This window comes from Microtus ochrogaster, chromosome 10, assembly GCF_000317375.1.
Source record: "Microtus ochrogaster isolate Prairie Vole_2 chromosome 10, MicOch1.0, whole genome shotgun sequence".
Lineage (NCBI taxonomy): Eukaryota > Metazoa > Chordata > Mammalia > Rodentia > Cricetidae > Microtus > Microtus ochrogaster.
In genome coordinates, this window is record NC_022016.1 from 34,941,687 (window position 1) to 34,957,540 (window position 15,854).

General features: G+C 45.0%; 1 protein-coding gene across 6 annotated transcripts in view; it reads left to right on the forward strand.

Annotated features, from left to right (window-relative positions):
- Nucleotides 1-376: 376 nt before the first annotated feature.
- Otud5 (OTU deubiquitinase 5) overlaps nt 377-15,854 on the forward strand; it is a 33,257-nt gene continuing 17,779 nt past the window's right edge. For 2 of the 6 annotated variants that reach the window (XM_005352789.3, XM_005352790.3), the window contains exons 1-2: nt 1,114-1,707; nt 13,094-13,187. In XM_005352789.3, coding sequence (XP_005352846.1) covers nt 1,114-1,707; nt 13,094-13,187 — 688 coding nt within the window. Of the gene's footprint in view, nt 1,708-13,093; nt 13,188-15,854 lie in introns of all 6 variants that reach the window. The other 4 variants (XM_005352793.3, XM_005352794.3, XM_026781984.1 and 1 more) reach the window with 4 other exon arrangements.

Consider the following 15,854-nt stretch of genomic DNA (forward strand, 5'->3'; position numbering starts at 1 on the left):
GTTTTTGCCAACACCACTGGGAGACACTAGCTGCTGACAGTGTTGATTTGTAAACTTTTTCTTTTCCTGAGTAAACTAGGATGGGGGGCGGTGCAAGTGGCGATAGAGGCTGTACCGCGCCTGCGCAATAGCCATGGGCTTGAGGAGGTCAACGTGAGGCTAAGAAGGCGGAGGTGACAGAGAAGGCGTGTCTTTCCCCCCACACACTATCCGTAGGGTGCACGTCTATCTAGCGGTTTGCCGATCTGAAATGATGGGCAGAATCGTTAATCCAATCACCGCAAGATTATGTTTGTTGTCAGGGTGAAGCAGGGTGCCGCCTTTTCCGGTTTACAGGTGGGTAGTACCGGACGTGATGACAGAGGGGATGATACGCTCTGGGAATGTTGATAGTTTCCAATGAGTGTGTTCTGAGTTCCAGATGGGCTCTTTGAGGAAACGGGGTGTACTGTTCGCGAGGCCCACCATTTCGTTTGTTTATAGTACCGCTGCCTGTGGGTTAGGATCTTGGAGGAAATAAAGAACGGAACGAAACCGACGAGAAAAGCTGGGAACACGGCTACAGACTTTGAAATTTGAGACGGAGGACACGAGAGAGCGAGCGCTCATCCCTGATTGGCTCGTGCGTGTTGTCAAGGCTTTACGCAGCTTCTTCAATTGGTTGATGTGTGCCGTTGGGACCGCGGCGACGATTTTGCCCACGTACTTCCGAAAAAGAGACCGGTTGTGTCCCGCTGCGCGTGCGCATAGCCCGGGAGGCCCCACCCGGTAGTTCAAGAACCTGTGTAGGGGCGGGGCGAAGAGGTGCTTGTTTTGGTTGTGTTTCCTTTGAAGCTGAATCCCGGAACAAGGTAGCAATAAGCTTGGCTGGACTTGGAGGGTGAAAAAGCTACGACAAGTTCGTCTCTGTACCATCCTATTGGACCTCACATCCGGGATCTCCTCCGGGCGTGACCTGCGTACTGCCTACGGTTCTCGAACCGGTGTGCCGGTCTCTTTATCCAGGCCTCGCTGTTCCCATCGTGCTTCGCGCACAACAGTAGCCCCCTCATCCGGGTTCTCTCCCGGCGTTCTCCGCGACTGGTTTGCTGTGGGGTACTTGGCGGTGCCGCCATGACTATTCTCCCCAAAAAGAAGCCGCCACCTCCCGACACTGACCCGGCCAACGAACCGCCGCCGCCCGGGCCGCTGCCCCCAGCGCCTCGACGCGGTGGGGGTGTGGGCGTGGGCGGCGGCGGCACGGGCGTGGGTGGAGGAGAACGCGACCGTGACTCCGGCGTCGTGGGGGCTCGTCCCCGGGCTTCACCACCACCTCAGGGCCCACTACCGGGGCCGCCTGGTGCTCTTCATCGTTGGGCACTAGCCGTGCCGCCTGGTGCAGTGGCGGGCCCTCGGCCACAGCAGGCTTCTCCACCTCCTTGTGGGGGCCCTGGTGGCCCCGGCGGCGGTCCTGGTGACGCTCTTGGTGCGGCAACTGCGGGGGTGGGCGCGGCAGGGGTGGTGGTGGGCGTGGGTGGTGCTGTGGGCGTGGGCGGCTGCTGCTCGGGCCCGGGGCACAGCAAGCGGCGGCGTCAAGCTCCCGGCGTTGGCGCAGTTGGCGGGGGCAGTCCGGAGCGTGAAGAGGTCGGAGCAGGCTACAACAGTGAAGACGAATATGAAGCCGCCGCGGCACGAATCGAGGCCATGGATCCTGCCACTGTGGAACAGGTAAGGGCTGGAAGGTGAGAGCATGGGAGTCCGCCAGACTGAAAAGAACCTAAGGAAATGTTGTTTCAGATTGGTTCGAGAAACTTAGGTCTTGTTGCTGAACCTGATCTGGTGGAGAAGGCATGATGAAACCTCAATCCCCCGCTTCAAAGACAGTATTAGGGGCCCTAAGTATGCTAAGATACTTCTAGATGAGAACTTGGGGCTCTTTTGCACCCCATACTTGTCAGTCCTGGTCCTGGGGTCTCATCTGCATGACTGATGGTTGGAAGGCCCCAGGAGTCACAGGTAGGTTGGAGATCTTAGGTCTTGCTAAGGGACTTTGGTTCAGTGACTTTAAGAGTGTTTTTTTTTTTTTTTTGGACGAGTCTGAGATTTTTCTCTCCAAACAACTCAGACAAGGAAGTGTACTTAAAGATAAGGTCTAAGCATACCCAAGAAACCTAAAACTTTAAAGAATCTGACATTCTTCATGTAGGAAGGACCCTTTTCGCCTTTGCAGAGTTGACAGGTCTGTTGACCAGCCATGCCCGTCACCTCCTCGGGAGTGCTAAGCATCTATTGAAGGACCTAGACCACCTCCTTGTAGAATTGAGGGTTTAGAGTAAACTCTCACACCTGTAGGTAGTGATTTTCAAAGCATCCCTCCAGGGATGTGAAACTTCTTCCAGGAAATAAAGTTCTCTAACCCTTGGAGACAAAGGCTGAAACCAATACCTAGGACCAGAGACTTCCTGTCTCATACCCTTTCTGAGTGACATTGGCTTGTATTTTCTATCAGTGGACTGATACCTGTGTCCTTGGAGACCAGGGTCTAGATTTCTTCTCGGGGATGTGTTCTTTGCCTCCACCCACCATTCAGCCACGGACCTGAGCCTTTCTTCAAATGAATAAGACTCAGAACTTTGGTTGATATTGATGTAAAGACAAAGACCTCTTTGCATATGGTCTGGGGTTTTACAGACTGGTCCCGTGGTCTCTTCAGGAGTGTGACACTTCTAGATGTTTCAGGCAAGAAGAGCTCTTAGGACATGCTTTCATTCAGACTGGTGTCTTTGCTCTTGGGGGAGTCATATATTCCCCTAAGGATATATGCCTTACTGATTGAAATTCACTTCAGGGAGTCAACATCCCATCTTCCCCCTTCAGTGAATCTAAAGACTTCTCTGATTGCCCAGGGGTTGAGCTGTTAATCTCACAGGGAAATAAAAACTCTAAGTCACTAAACACAGATTAAGTTTCTTGGAAAAAAACCCGAGGCTTCTCTCAGGAAGAGCTCCATCTCCCCTGGAGAACTCTCACCTATTGACTTTGCAGATGAGGTCCGAGAACCTCTGGGCCCTGTCCAATCCCTGCTTTGGAAACTCCAGCCTCAGGGCATGTACAGTTTGGAGACCCAGAGGTGTGTCAGAGTTCTGCTTCTAAACCTGCCTTCCAAGGCCTGAGGCTTTCTTTTCTGTGAAGGACATAAGAGTTTTTCTTAGGAACAGGAGCTACATACATACTCCAAAAGACTCATTCTAGAGGTAATGTCTGAAGTTCCTGCTCAAGGAACTTGAGGTGCTCTTCAGAGACAGGATGACATTTCCCACAAGGACTGAGTTGTGGCACTTTCTTTTGGGCATGATTATAAGGTCCCTGAGGAACAGGAACTTAGTCTCTTTCCAAGGGCTTTCAGCATCACATCTGTTGTTTGAGGGATTGTTCTACTCCTTAGGTTCTAAGTATATTCTTCATAGGAGTCTTTTAGGAACATAAGATTCTCTTTGGGGGGAACTTGAGGCTCAGGGACATTGGCAGCTTGGGCCTCTTACCTCTGAAACATTTCTCTCAGGGACAAGAGGTTCTTTGCCTTGGGGATTGAGGCCTGAGTCCTTGTTTAGGCATGCAGCTCTCCTCCCAACATCTCAGGTGATTCTTTCTCACCAAGGAGAGGATGTGAAGTCATCATGAGTATGGCCAGAGGATTCTTCCTTTGAACAGAGAGGACCTGGGTGTTCTTTTCATAGCAGTTCTTTGCCCTCAGGTCAGAGCCTACAAGGTTGTCAGATCCTGGGCCCAGAAGCCTGAGGCATCCCTCAAACTGGTAGAGATTCTGACTCATTTCATTTGTTGCTTCCTACTTCAATGGTCCTGAAAATTTCTCTCACATCCATTTCCTTTGTCACATTTTTTTTTCCTATTTTTCAGAGAACAGAGTGTGGTCTCAAATCTACTCTTCTTGTTCCTTTCTTATCATTTCTGATGGAACAAATCATCTGGATTCACAGATGTCAGGTCTGGGAATTATGAATCCCTGATTCTTGTAAAGTCTGTTTGCCCCTTACAGTTCTGGGGACAGAGAAAGTATGTTGTTTATGGAGATGCAAAAGGCAGTTTGCAGTTCTGTCCTTATATTCGTCCTCATAAGAACTTGGAAATAAGATCTGATGGACTCCTAAAACCTACTCTTACCTATGACAGGGGAGAGGCTTTCTGTTCTGCTGTGGGACAAGGGAAGATAGAGCTCCTCCTTTTCTCGCTGCCTTTCCTGGCCAAACTTTGAGCCTTTTGGGGATGAGAAGAAGGGAGAATGGTTCTGATACCCTAATCTTGGCCCACAACTGTTGCTGAAGATGTTTATAACTCAGGGGCTAGTTTGATACTGACAGAAGGGGATGATGATTAGTTTGGGTGATGAATCTGGTTCCAGTTCTATGAATATATATTTGTGTTCCCTTTAGGATTCTCCAGGTACCTGGGGTCAGGGTGCTGGGGAGATGATGCCAGAGGGTTCCTTTTGGCATGGTCACCTTGCTGAGAGCCTGTCCACTGAAAACTGACTTGTAAGCATCCAGAGCTAGGAGAGACCTCAAAAAGATCTTGGAGAAAGGGGTATACATGCTGAGATAGTGGAAGATGCTAGGCTTAGCAGTGTAGTCAGTGTGTGGATCCTACTTCTCAGTCTGTATAGCTTCTGCTTCTCTCTGCAGTTTCCTTCCTTACTCTCCTGCTCATGTGCTGATGCATTGCCAGTTAGCTTTGTTTTTGGGATTTCAAAGCTCCTTATACCTGAAGTTGATAGTGAATAATAGGTGTTCTTTGAAGAGGAGCTTCTTTTTCTTCCTTACTTCTTCCCCAGTCATAGAGGTTTGATGAGTAGGATTTGGTATGAGGCTTAAGGATAATGGGTGGCAATGTTGTAGCCAGCTATGAAGTTCCACAGTTGTATGTGGAAAGAATTTGGGATTTGGAGCCAGGCAGGCTTGATTTCAAACTCTAGTGTTAACTGTTGAACTGGTTTTATGATTGTAGAACTCACATTTTAGGGCAAAAAATTCATGAGGGTTATTAGAGTGTAAATATCTTCTTAACCATCTTGGCTGGTTCTTTTTGCTCAGGGTGAATATTTTGCCTCAATACCATCTTGTTTTCTTCCCAAGAGGCTTTGTCTGTCAATAGGATCCATCTCTTCACATTTAGAAGCTTGCCCACCTGGAATTGGGTGGTTGGCTGGTAAGGAAGCAGCATATGGTCTCTGACCTGGCAACATGGATCTGAGTCCTTTTTCTTTTTTTTTTTTTTTTTTTTTTTTTTTTCGTTTTTTAGGGTTTCTCTGTGGCTTTGAAGCCTGTCCTGGAACTAGCTCTTGTAGACCAGGCTGGTCTCGAACTCACAGAGATCCGCCTGAGTCCTTTTTCTATATTAAACTTTTCTGTGGTCTTTGCACAGTTCCCTTTTCAGGGTCTTTCATTCTTTCTCTCTCCATTTTTTTTTTCTAGACAGGGTTTCTCTGGGTAGCTCTGGATGTACTGGAATTCACTCTGTAGACCAGGCTGGCCTCCAACTCAGAGCTCTGCCTGCCTTTGCCTCCTAGGTACTAAGATTAAAGGCATGCACTACCACTACGGCTTGGATCTTGATTTCTCTACCTATTAAATAGGTAGTGATGAGGAGAGTGGTTGGACTCATTGCTTTGAAGATAGTTATAATCTTGCCTTTAATTTCCCGTTTTACACTCTTCTGTCCTTTATGGAATTTTATGTGGGAGCCTTGACTCTGCAGATGTTAACCTTTTAGAAGATGTGCTATAATGTTGCAGCCAGTGTTGAACTTCTTTCTTCCTGGTAGATGCTGTAGGTTCTTTGGTGGTTTTGTGTTTAATAGTTTTATTGTGATGAAACTCATGTACACAGTTTTCTGAATGTGATGGCTTATACCTATAATCCCATCATTTGGGAAACTGAGGCAAGAGGATTGCCAAGAGTTTGACACCAGCCTGAGCTATACTGTTGAGATTTTAAGATAGCCAAAATAAAAAGTGTACAATTTAATGGTTTTCAAGAAATCCATAGAATCGTACTTCTGTCATCAGTCAGTTTTAGAATGTTTTTTTTTTAAATGTCATAGAACCCTTTATACCTTTTAACCCCTACCCCCAATTCCTTCATCTCTTTCCAGCCCCTGGCAACCCACTAATTTGTCTGGACTGATCAACTATTCTGACACAAGCAGAGCAGAATCATATAGTGATGTAGTCCTTGTAATTTTCCTTTTTTTTTTAGTTAGCCTGTATTCCAGGTACATACATGGGATAGCATATATCAGTACTTTGGTTTTTTTTGTTGTTGTTGTTGTTTTTTGTTTTGTTTTTTTTTTTCGAGACGGGGTTTCTTTGTGGCTTTGGAGCCTGTCCTGGAACTAGCTCTGTAGACCAGGCTGGTCTCGAACTCACAGAGATCCGCCTGCCTCTACCTCCCAAGTGCTGGGATTAAAGGTGTGTGCCACCATCGCCTGGCAGTACTTTGTTTTTATCACCAAATAATAGGATCTTGGGTTTTTTGGTCCCTCAGTGGTCCAGGAACAGGTTGGGGGGGTCTTTCTCTTTCTTCTATTTTTTTAATATTTATTTATTTATTATGTATACAATATTCTGTGTGTATGCCTGCAGGCCAGAAGAGGGCGCCAAACCTCTTTACAGATGGTTGTGAGCCACCATGTGGTTGCTGGGAATTGAACTCAGGACCTTTGGAAGAGCGGGCAATGCTCTTAACCACTGAGCCATCTCTCCAGCCCTCTTTCTTCTATTTTGGTGGGCTTGTGTGGGTCCTTTAGAGAAGCAGTATGTCCATGTTTCTCATTGGGTAGATTGCCAGTGTTTATTACCCCTGGAGCAGGGCCAGTTTTCCTGGGTGTTTCGGGTGAGGGGGTGGTGTTGGCTCTGAGCTTGCTGGGACAAAGCTGGGAGGCCTGGAATACTAAACACCTCTTGGCCATGGGCGCTGAGAAGACATCTGTCCAATGCCGTTGCCATCCTTTCCTGCACCCTTCCCCCTTTATTGGCAGCTCTTACCCACAGGCTGGGTCAACAACTTCCCAGGCTGAGAGGGAGGATTCCAGACCCCTACTGCTTTTTAATTTTAACCCCCTCTTTAGGTAGGTGGATGGTGCAGAATGTGAGCCATGCTATGTTGTCTCACAGCCACAAAGTTCTAGAGCTCACATACCAAAGGGTTACTACAAGGAGGATGTATTAATGTCCTTTGGCAGTTATGACAAATAATTGGACTGTGGCTTAGAACAACAGGTATCTTCCGCTTCAGTTTTGGTGGTCAGAAGTTTAAAATGGGTTTCACTAGGCCAAAATCAAGGTGTCGGTACTTACTGAGCATCCTCCAGGGGGTCTAGGAGAGAATCTAGACCTTTTCAGCTTCTGGTAACTGCATCACTCCAATCTCTGCCTCTGTATTTACATTGCTTTCTCTATGTGTATGTATGTGGTTTTCTTTTCTGTATTAAATTTCCTTTCTCTGTAAAGACAGTTGTATTAGTTACTTTTCTGGTGACAAAAGCAACTTAAACTAGGCAGTGGTGGCTCACGTTTTTAATCCCAGCACTCAGGAGACAGGGACTGACAGTTCTCTGTGAGTTCAAGGCCAACCTGGTCTATAGAGTGAGTTCCAGGACATCCAGAGCTCAAAACCCTGTCTCAAAAAAAAAAAAAAAACTAAGGAAGGGAAGAGTTTATTGTAACTTACAGTTTGAGGGGATATAGTGAGTCTGGTGGCAGGAGTGTGGGGCAGCTGGTCTCATTGTGTCTGCAGTCAGGAAGCAGGGAGGGAGATGAGTGCTAGTATTCAGTTAACTTTCTCCTTTTCCCCTTTATTCAGTACAGGACCCCAAGCTCATGAAATGATGCCATCCCTCGAAGGCACACCAAGATGTGTGTTTCCTAGGGAATTTTAAACTTCTTTGAATTGACAGTGAGGTACCCAAACCTGTTAATTTTAAATATTAATGTTTTACTCTTATCTTGAGATGGCTATAAGGCATTGAGAACCAGAAGTAAAGCAATACAATGGCACTGAGCAAACATTCCCATTCCAGAAGAGAGGAATAGGGATGTGTTAGCAAGAAAAGATTAGATAAAAGCCAGACTGAAACTGCAGTTGATGACACCATATGTGTCCAACAAACTTGGTAGTTGTACCCCTCAGCTCTGATGCTTTGGCTGTATGTAGCTCTATCTTGAGTCAACTTTACTCCATGTCTAAAGCTTTCCTTGGCTGATGTTTCTGGCATCTCCAATATACTTGAGGTCACCATTGCAACTTCACATCACCTCCATAACTTCATAAAATGGCCTCTTAGGGCCTTATTGCAGGAAATCTGACCCTGCCACACATTACCTGGTTTCATTGGCTTTCTGAAACCTTGGTGAAAGACTGTATGTATACCTCTCTAGAGTGTTTTCTGCATTTTATGGTAGAGCAGCAGTTCTCAGTCTGTAGGTTCTGACCCCTTTAGGGGTCACATATCAGATATCCTGCATATCTGATTTATAACCATAGCAAAATTACAGTTATGAAGTAGCATTGAAAATAATTTTATGGTTGGGGTCACCACAACATGAGGAACTGTATTAAAGGGTTGCAGCATTAGGAAGGTTGAGAACCACTGGTCTAGAAACTGCTTTTTGGGCATTATCCTTTCAAATAATGTTTTTCAACCTAGTTTTCAGTTTTATAGCCTGGAGCCTTTCCTAGGTAGGGTCTTTTCCTCGAGGCAATATATACCATATAGAGTTTAAGATTTTCCTTAATTGCACAAATTTCATTACACTTCTAGCTCGTTTTCTTGTCAAACTGTGCGTTTATATTCTTAACTTTTTAAGATTTTATTTATTATGTATACAGGGTTCTTCCTGCATGTATCCTACAGTACAGAAGAGGCACCAGATCTTATTACAGATGGTTGTGAGCCACCATGTGGTTGCTGGGAATTGAACTCAGGACCTCTGGAGTAGTAGCCTGTGTTCTTTATCTCTGAGCCATCTCTCCAGCCGTCTGTCCTTAAATTTTTTTGAGGCAGAATCTTACATAGCCAAGGCTGACTCTGAACTGCTGAGTCTCTTGGCTCTATCTCCCAAGCGTTAGAATTATAAACATGAGCCACTATAGCCAGTTAAAACTTAAACCTGGTTGATGCTCTTTTCTTCACCAGACTGTACACTTTCCACGTCTTATATGTTTTGTGCTTTCTCAATAGATTAATGCAATAAGTAATGACCATAGTAAGTAGTAAGTATACTACAGCCTGGAGGTTATGCTGACTTCAGATTTCCTCCAAGCAACTTAGCTCTTAACTTTTGAATTCAGCCTCACTCAAATGATCAGGTGGGCAGAAATGAGCCAGATTATTTTGCCAGAATGTAAAACGGCCTTTAGTCCTTGTACCTAGCTGAGATCTTCTTTTTTTTTTGACATCCATCCCTATATTACTTTGACTTATTTCATATGATAGCTTCTTCCTAAATATTTTGGGAAAGTGAAGGAACGAAGCTTGCTGCACGAGTACGCACCGAAGGTCTAGAGCCTCCATCGCTCGCCCAGCAGTCTTCTGACCCCGAAGCAGGCTCCGCCTACAGTCACCCTAGCTGAGATCTTCTTGACCAGGACAGTATTGTTCACATTTTTGTCTGTAGTCTTTTATTACACATTCACACCAGAATATACTGTTAAGCTTTACTTCAGCACTCTAGGTCTTCTGTAGCTTACAGAACCAAACCCTTCCAAATTCTTCCTGCAAACCACCTCCAGATGCCTACAGATTTGTGTGATCAGGTATTCACAGCAGTGGCTCCACTTCTGGGTACCAACTTTATTACTTTTCTCTTGTTGCTGTAACAGAATACCTGACATGAAGTTTATCTTGGAGATACAGTTCATCACAGTGGGCAAGTCATGGCAGTGGGGAATGTGAGACTGGTCATGTTGTATCAGGGAAGTAAAGAATACTGATGTTCAATTTGTTTTTTCCTTTTGCCCTTTTTATTCAGCTCAAGACTCCAGCCTATGTGATCATGGTGGTGATGTAAACCTATGTGAGAACTTCCTGAAGGAGAGCATTGTCCAGTCCTTTTGCAAAGGACACTATCTCTAGATAGGGAGAGACTCTCTGCTCCAGGTTTGGCCTTGAACTTGTAAAGTTCAGGGTTTGTGACTTGATCTTTTCAGGTCAGGACATCAATACCGATTAAACCTACTGATTGTTAACTATTTTCCAGCACTCCAGTACTTCCTAAACATTTTCTTCCCAAAGTGGGAGAGGGATGGAAAGAGAGGTAGAAGTTAGAGCCCTAGCATTTTAAAATGGGTACTAAGGGCAGTGATTGCTTAGTGGTCCATCCTCTAGATGCAGGCCTAGATGCCATTTAGTTCTTTAGGACCCACACCCCACTTATGCAAAAGGACTGTCTGTTCAGGTTTCCTTTAGTTTTAGGGACAAGCCAGAATTCCCCCAGGACTTGCTGCCAGGTGTGTGTCACTGCTCATGGCACATACTATGTTGCTGCTATACTACTAGACTTTGCTAGTACCCAAACTGTAGTTCCTTTCTGCCTTTGTAAGATGTGGATAATGCTTCCTGCCACTTGGGTTGTGGTGAGGACAATTAAATGAGGTCACCTTTGTATCTGGTACCTGGCATGGGGCAAAGCACTCAGCTAATATGAGTTCATCCTTCCTGTCTTCCCTTGCGTAGCTGCCTAGTCTTGCTTGTATCTTTGCTCTGCTGTACACATTGCCAGGCTCTGAGCATCTCTGGTGCTTAGAGGCAGAAATGACTTTCTTATCCAGTTATCAGGCATTTCTAGAGGTTTTGGGGTATTAATACTTAACTCAAGTGCCAGCCTTAATGTCAGAGTAAGGTCTCTTTCCGTTTCATAAAAGCAAGGGAGTATTCATCTGTTTTGCAGTGCCACTCATACTGTGTGTAGTCATTGTCTATTTCTCTGCCCCTCCCCTAGTTTATCAAGACAGAGACAAATCTCTTTCATTTTTCAGTCCTCTCACTGTCCAGTGTATGGTGACTCATATTTTGGGAGATGATTAACTAGAAGCCCCCTTTCTCCCCTCATCCTTTTTTCTATCTTCCTCCCATATTTGGGAGGATGCTGTTCTCCCTCTTAACTCTCCCTTTTATCAGGTGTGGGGTTAGAGTTAGAAGTTCCTCTTCTGGAAACCCCTTGATGGTCTAGGCTTTGTGGTTCTGGGAAATGGCTGACAGTGTGAGCAAGGATAAACTTGGAGTAACTAGCTAGTGTACTAGTGCACAGACTCCAGGGTGGGAGGAGCACCTGGGCTACTGGAAGGTTGTGCATAAGCAGGTGTGTTTGTGCTGCCCAGGGAAGCACATTAAAGGCTTATAGGTGCGTTTGTCATCTCTGCAAATGAAGCCACACCTTCCTGATGTGGTGGGACCTGAGGGTGAGGCTGGCTAGGTCTTCTCTTGTCCCTCTTCATTCTCTGTCAAGCCACTCACCTAAGACTTTCTGAGGGTATCTCTGTTGTACATCATCTCTTTATGCAGGTCTCTTCCCTTTTATGTTTAGTAACCACTTCACCAGTATATGTTATTACAGAGCCTTTTTAGGTCCTGACTAAAGTCCTGAGTTCTTGACAGATGTGTCAAGTACATCAAATGCTTCCCATTTTTATAGCTGGTATGACAAGCTTAGGCAGCTTCCTACAACCAGGAAACAGTACAGTAATGAAGCTGGCTGGGTTGAAAACCAGGGCTTTTTTACAGATCGCGTTCCAGGACAGCCAGGACCTCACAGAGAACCCTGTCTCCAACAATCAATAACAACAGAAGAAAACCAGGTCTTTAAACCTCCAGTTACTGTGCCCACTCTGCCAGAGAGCTCTCCTGTTTTTTTATGGGATGGAGTATACCCATTGCCTGTAGTGGGGTACAAAAATGGCCCTTTTAGCAGGGATCCTATAAGTTCCTCAGTAGGGTAATGCCCCCTAGGAATAGGCTTCACATTCTGTTGTACAGCCCTGTTGCTGGGTCAGGCTGTCTGCTTCTGGCAACCAGCAGAGGGCGGGAGGAGCTTGAGAAAGATCTGCTTCTGCTTCATTTTGAAATGGAAATGTCTTAAGCTGTCAAGGTCATTACTATTATTTTAATTTGGAAGTATGAGTTTGTATAGGTTCACTTAACCAAACCTTTGGAATCAAATGTAATTTGGAATTTAGAAACTATTCAGAATTTGCAAAGTCTCCTGGTGTTTATACTTTGATTATATAATACTTTAGCAGAGGCTAGAGCAGTACCTCAGGATCACATGCCTGAATGTTTCTTTGTGACAGTGTTTCAGTCTTCACCCTCAAGTAGGCCATCTGGTTGTATGTCAGTTCTCTTCAGGTTATGATGGGACATTAGATTAAGACTTTGGGATTTCTGTATTGTTTGAAGTCCCTTGATGTTCAAAACATTTAGGGATTTGGAATTTTAGATGAATAATAGTGTATCTTATTGGGAAAGGAGGTTAAGAAAAATCACCTATAGCATAGCATGAATACTTAGGATTATATTTTATTGTCTACTTTTTTCCATTTTGTACTATACATATGTAGAGAGAGACTTGTGTAAATGTACATGTAAGTGTATTTGGACACACTTGGTATCATAGTTGGCTCATTTTCTGCCTTACAAAATATATTTTAGAATTTCCCAGATGCTTATAGGCTTATTTAGCATCTTCCCTGAGTGAAATTTCTTGATAGAGAACCACATTCTCCATCTAAGGACTTAGGAGGTCCAGGCCTCTGGCTGCCTGGGCCAGGTCTTGCAATATCTAGAGCAGGGATCTGAAAGCAGATGAAGTTTCTATTTCTAGGGGATCTGGGACCTCTCTGGGATTAAGTCTTGTTCTTGTCCAGTGACTGAATCTCTTGCTTTTTGGTTACAGAGTAGTCAAGAAGGGCTGTGAATTTCCCAGTATCCTTTTTTGCTAATCATCAGGTCCTCTCAGGAATTGAGGACAGGATCCTGGGGAAGAGGTACAGGCTTCCCTGGGTATGGGTTTTCCTTGTTGCTGACCTCCCACTGTTTCCTCCAGCAGGAACACTGGTTTGAAAAGGCCTTACGGGACAAGAAAGGCTTCATCATCAAACAGATGAAGGAGGATGGTGCCTGTTTATTCCGGGCTGTAGGTGAGTCTCTGCCTTGGTCCTGCGGGCTGCGGGGCTTAAAGATACCTCTGAGCTGTGTCCCTGTTGTCAGCAGCCCCTGAGACAGGATTTCAGCAGAGTTAACTAGTTGGTATTTTAGGGTAGCCAGGCATGAACCTAATGTTAGCGTTTGGCTCTTGTCTTGGATTGTGTTGAGTGAATAATAACAGCAATAGTAGTGATAAAGTGACATCACTTAGAGACTTAACACTACTGGAAACCCATCCATCCATCTATCCATGTTTTTGTTTGTTTTTGAGACAGGGTTTCTCTGCATGTAGTCTTGGCTGCCCTGTAAATCATACTAGCCTTGAACCTAGAGATCCGCCTACCTCTGCCTCCCAAGTGCTGGGATTAAAGGGTTGAGCAGTCACCACCTGGCATGGAAACCCCAGCACCCCCCCCCTTTCTTTGTTTTTCAGGATAGGGTTTCTCTGTGTAGCTCTGGAGCCTGCCATGGAACTCAACTCTGTAGACCAAGTTGGCCTCGAACTCACAGAGATCCAACTGTCTCTGCCTTCCGAGTGCTGGGATTAAAGGCGTGTGCCACCGCCTGGCCTGGAAACCCTTTTATTATCCCACAGTGTAGGTGAATGTGGGGACTGATGTTGCTTCTATTTGTCAGATGAGAAAGGTGTCTCAGAAGTGGGAAGTGGCTTGCCTAGGGTTACACAAAAAGTATATGGTAATCAGGATTTTATATCTAGGTTAACCATGTCACGTTGTCACTTTGGTATGTAAGAGTTTGTACCCAGAGTTTTCGTGGTGTGGTGTGGTGTGTTGGGGAAGGTCACTATTTTGTGCTTCTGCGTGTGCCTCTTTTGTGAAAGTGGGCATGATGAAACACGCTCTTAATCCCAGCATGCGGGAGGCAGAGGCAGGTGGAGCTCAATGAGTTCAAGGTCAGCCTGGTCTATGTAGCATGTTACAAGCCAGCCAAGTATATTTTGTCTTGTTTCAAAAAAAAATCTAGATCTTTATAGGTTTCTATATTAGGGGTTTTTTTTTCTTTTAGCTTGCACAAAAGTAGAGAAAATAGTGAGCCCTTTCAGACTCTTCATCTAGCTTCAAAAAGTCATTAACACAGCTGGGTGGGGGTTGCACAAACCTTTAATCTGGGAGGCAGACATGGGCAAATCTCCGTGAGTTCGAGGCCACCCTGTCTACGGACAGCGAGGACTGTTACACAGAGAAACCCTATCTCAAAAAAAGAAACCACACACACACACGCACAATCATTAACACAGATAGCCTTACTTTATAACTACCCTGCCCACTCTTTCTCACTTCCCTGAAGCAGTGTTTTTACAGTATAACTTGACACAGGATCATTTCATTCATAAATATTTCTGTTTTTTTTTCTTTTTTTGGTTTTCGAGACAGGGTTTCTCTGTAGCTTTGGAGCCTGTCCTGGAACTCACAGAGACCTGCCTACCTCTGCCTCCCAAGTGCTGGGATTAAAGGCGTGAGCCACCACCACCTGTATGTTTCTTTTCTTTTTTTCTTTTTGGTTTTTCGAGACAGGGTTTCTCTGTAGCTTTGGTGCCTGTCCCGGAACTAGCTCTGTAGACCAGGCTGGCCTCGAACTCCCAGAGATCCGCCTGCCTCTGCCTCCCGAGTGCTGGGGTTAAAGGAGTGCACCACCACCGCCCTGCTTCTGTATGTTTCTTTAACAGATGTGTCTGTATTGGTTTCTGTACAGCTGTCAAAACTAGAAAAATTATTTTTTTTGAGACAGTCTCACTCTCTAGTCCAAGCTAACCTGAAATTTGGAATAATTCTTTTTCAGCCTCCTAAGAGCTAAGATTATAAGTGTGAGACACTATGTACAGCTAAGAATTAGTAATTTTTTTTCAAGATTTATTTGTTATGTATACAGTGTTCTACCTGCATGACAGAAGAGGGCACCAAATCCCATTATAGATGTTGGTAAGTTACCTTGTGGTTACTAGGAATTGAACTCAGGGCCTTAACCTCTGAGCTATCTCTCCAGCCACCAAGAATTAGTCATTTTTTGAGACTGGGTCTCTGTTAGTCCTGGCTGTTCGGTCTATGTAGACCAGGTTGGACCCAAACTTTGAGATCCACCTGCTTCTGCCTCCCTAGTGCTGGGATTATAGACATGTACTACTGTGCCAGGGTGGAATTAATAATTTCTAAATATTGTCTACTAAGCCTGAGCTAGATCTTTGAGTCCCTTGTGGCTATGAATCTTTGTCCAAACGAGTAAATGTGAAATCTCATACCAACTTGAAGGGAGACAAGAGTGTGGCCTGTTCTCTTCCCACACCAGAGGTTCTGTCTTCCAGGGAAAATTGCTGGGAAGCCAAAGATTTGACTTTTAGTTCTGGCCCAGTTTATAACTGCTGTGTGGCTCTTAGACTGTTTTCTGATATGTGAAATGGTGGTGGTCCCAAGGACTCCTTGAGTTCTTTCTAGGTCTGTTTTTAGTTTCTGGGTGACCCTCATGTCTGTTGTAAGCTATACTGGATCAGGTACCACTCCTGGGCAAGTGATTCTTCCTTCTGGCCCCTCTTTTATTAGCTGGAGAATTGATTAAAGGATTCTACTGTTCTGGCTTGATTTGCTTTGGTAAATCCCTTAATGCTTGATACATAGTAAGTTTTTTTTTTTTTTTTTTTTTTTTTT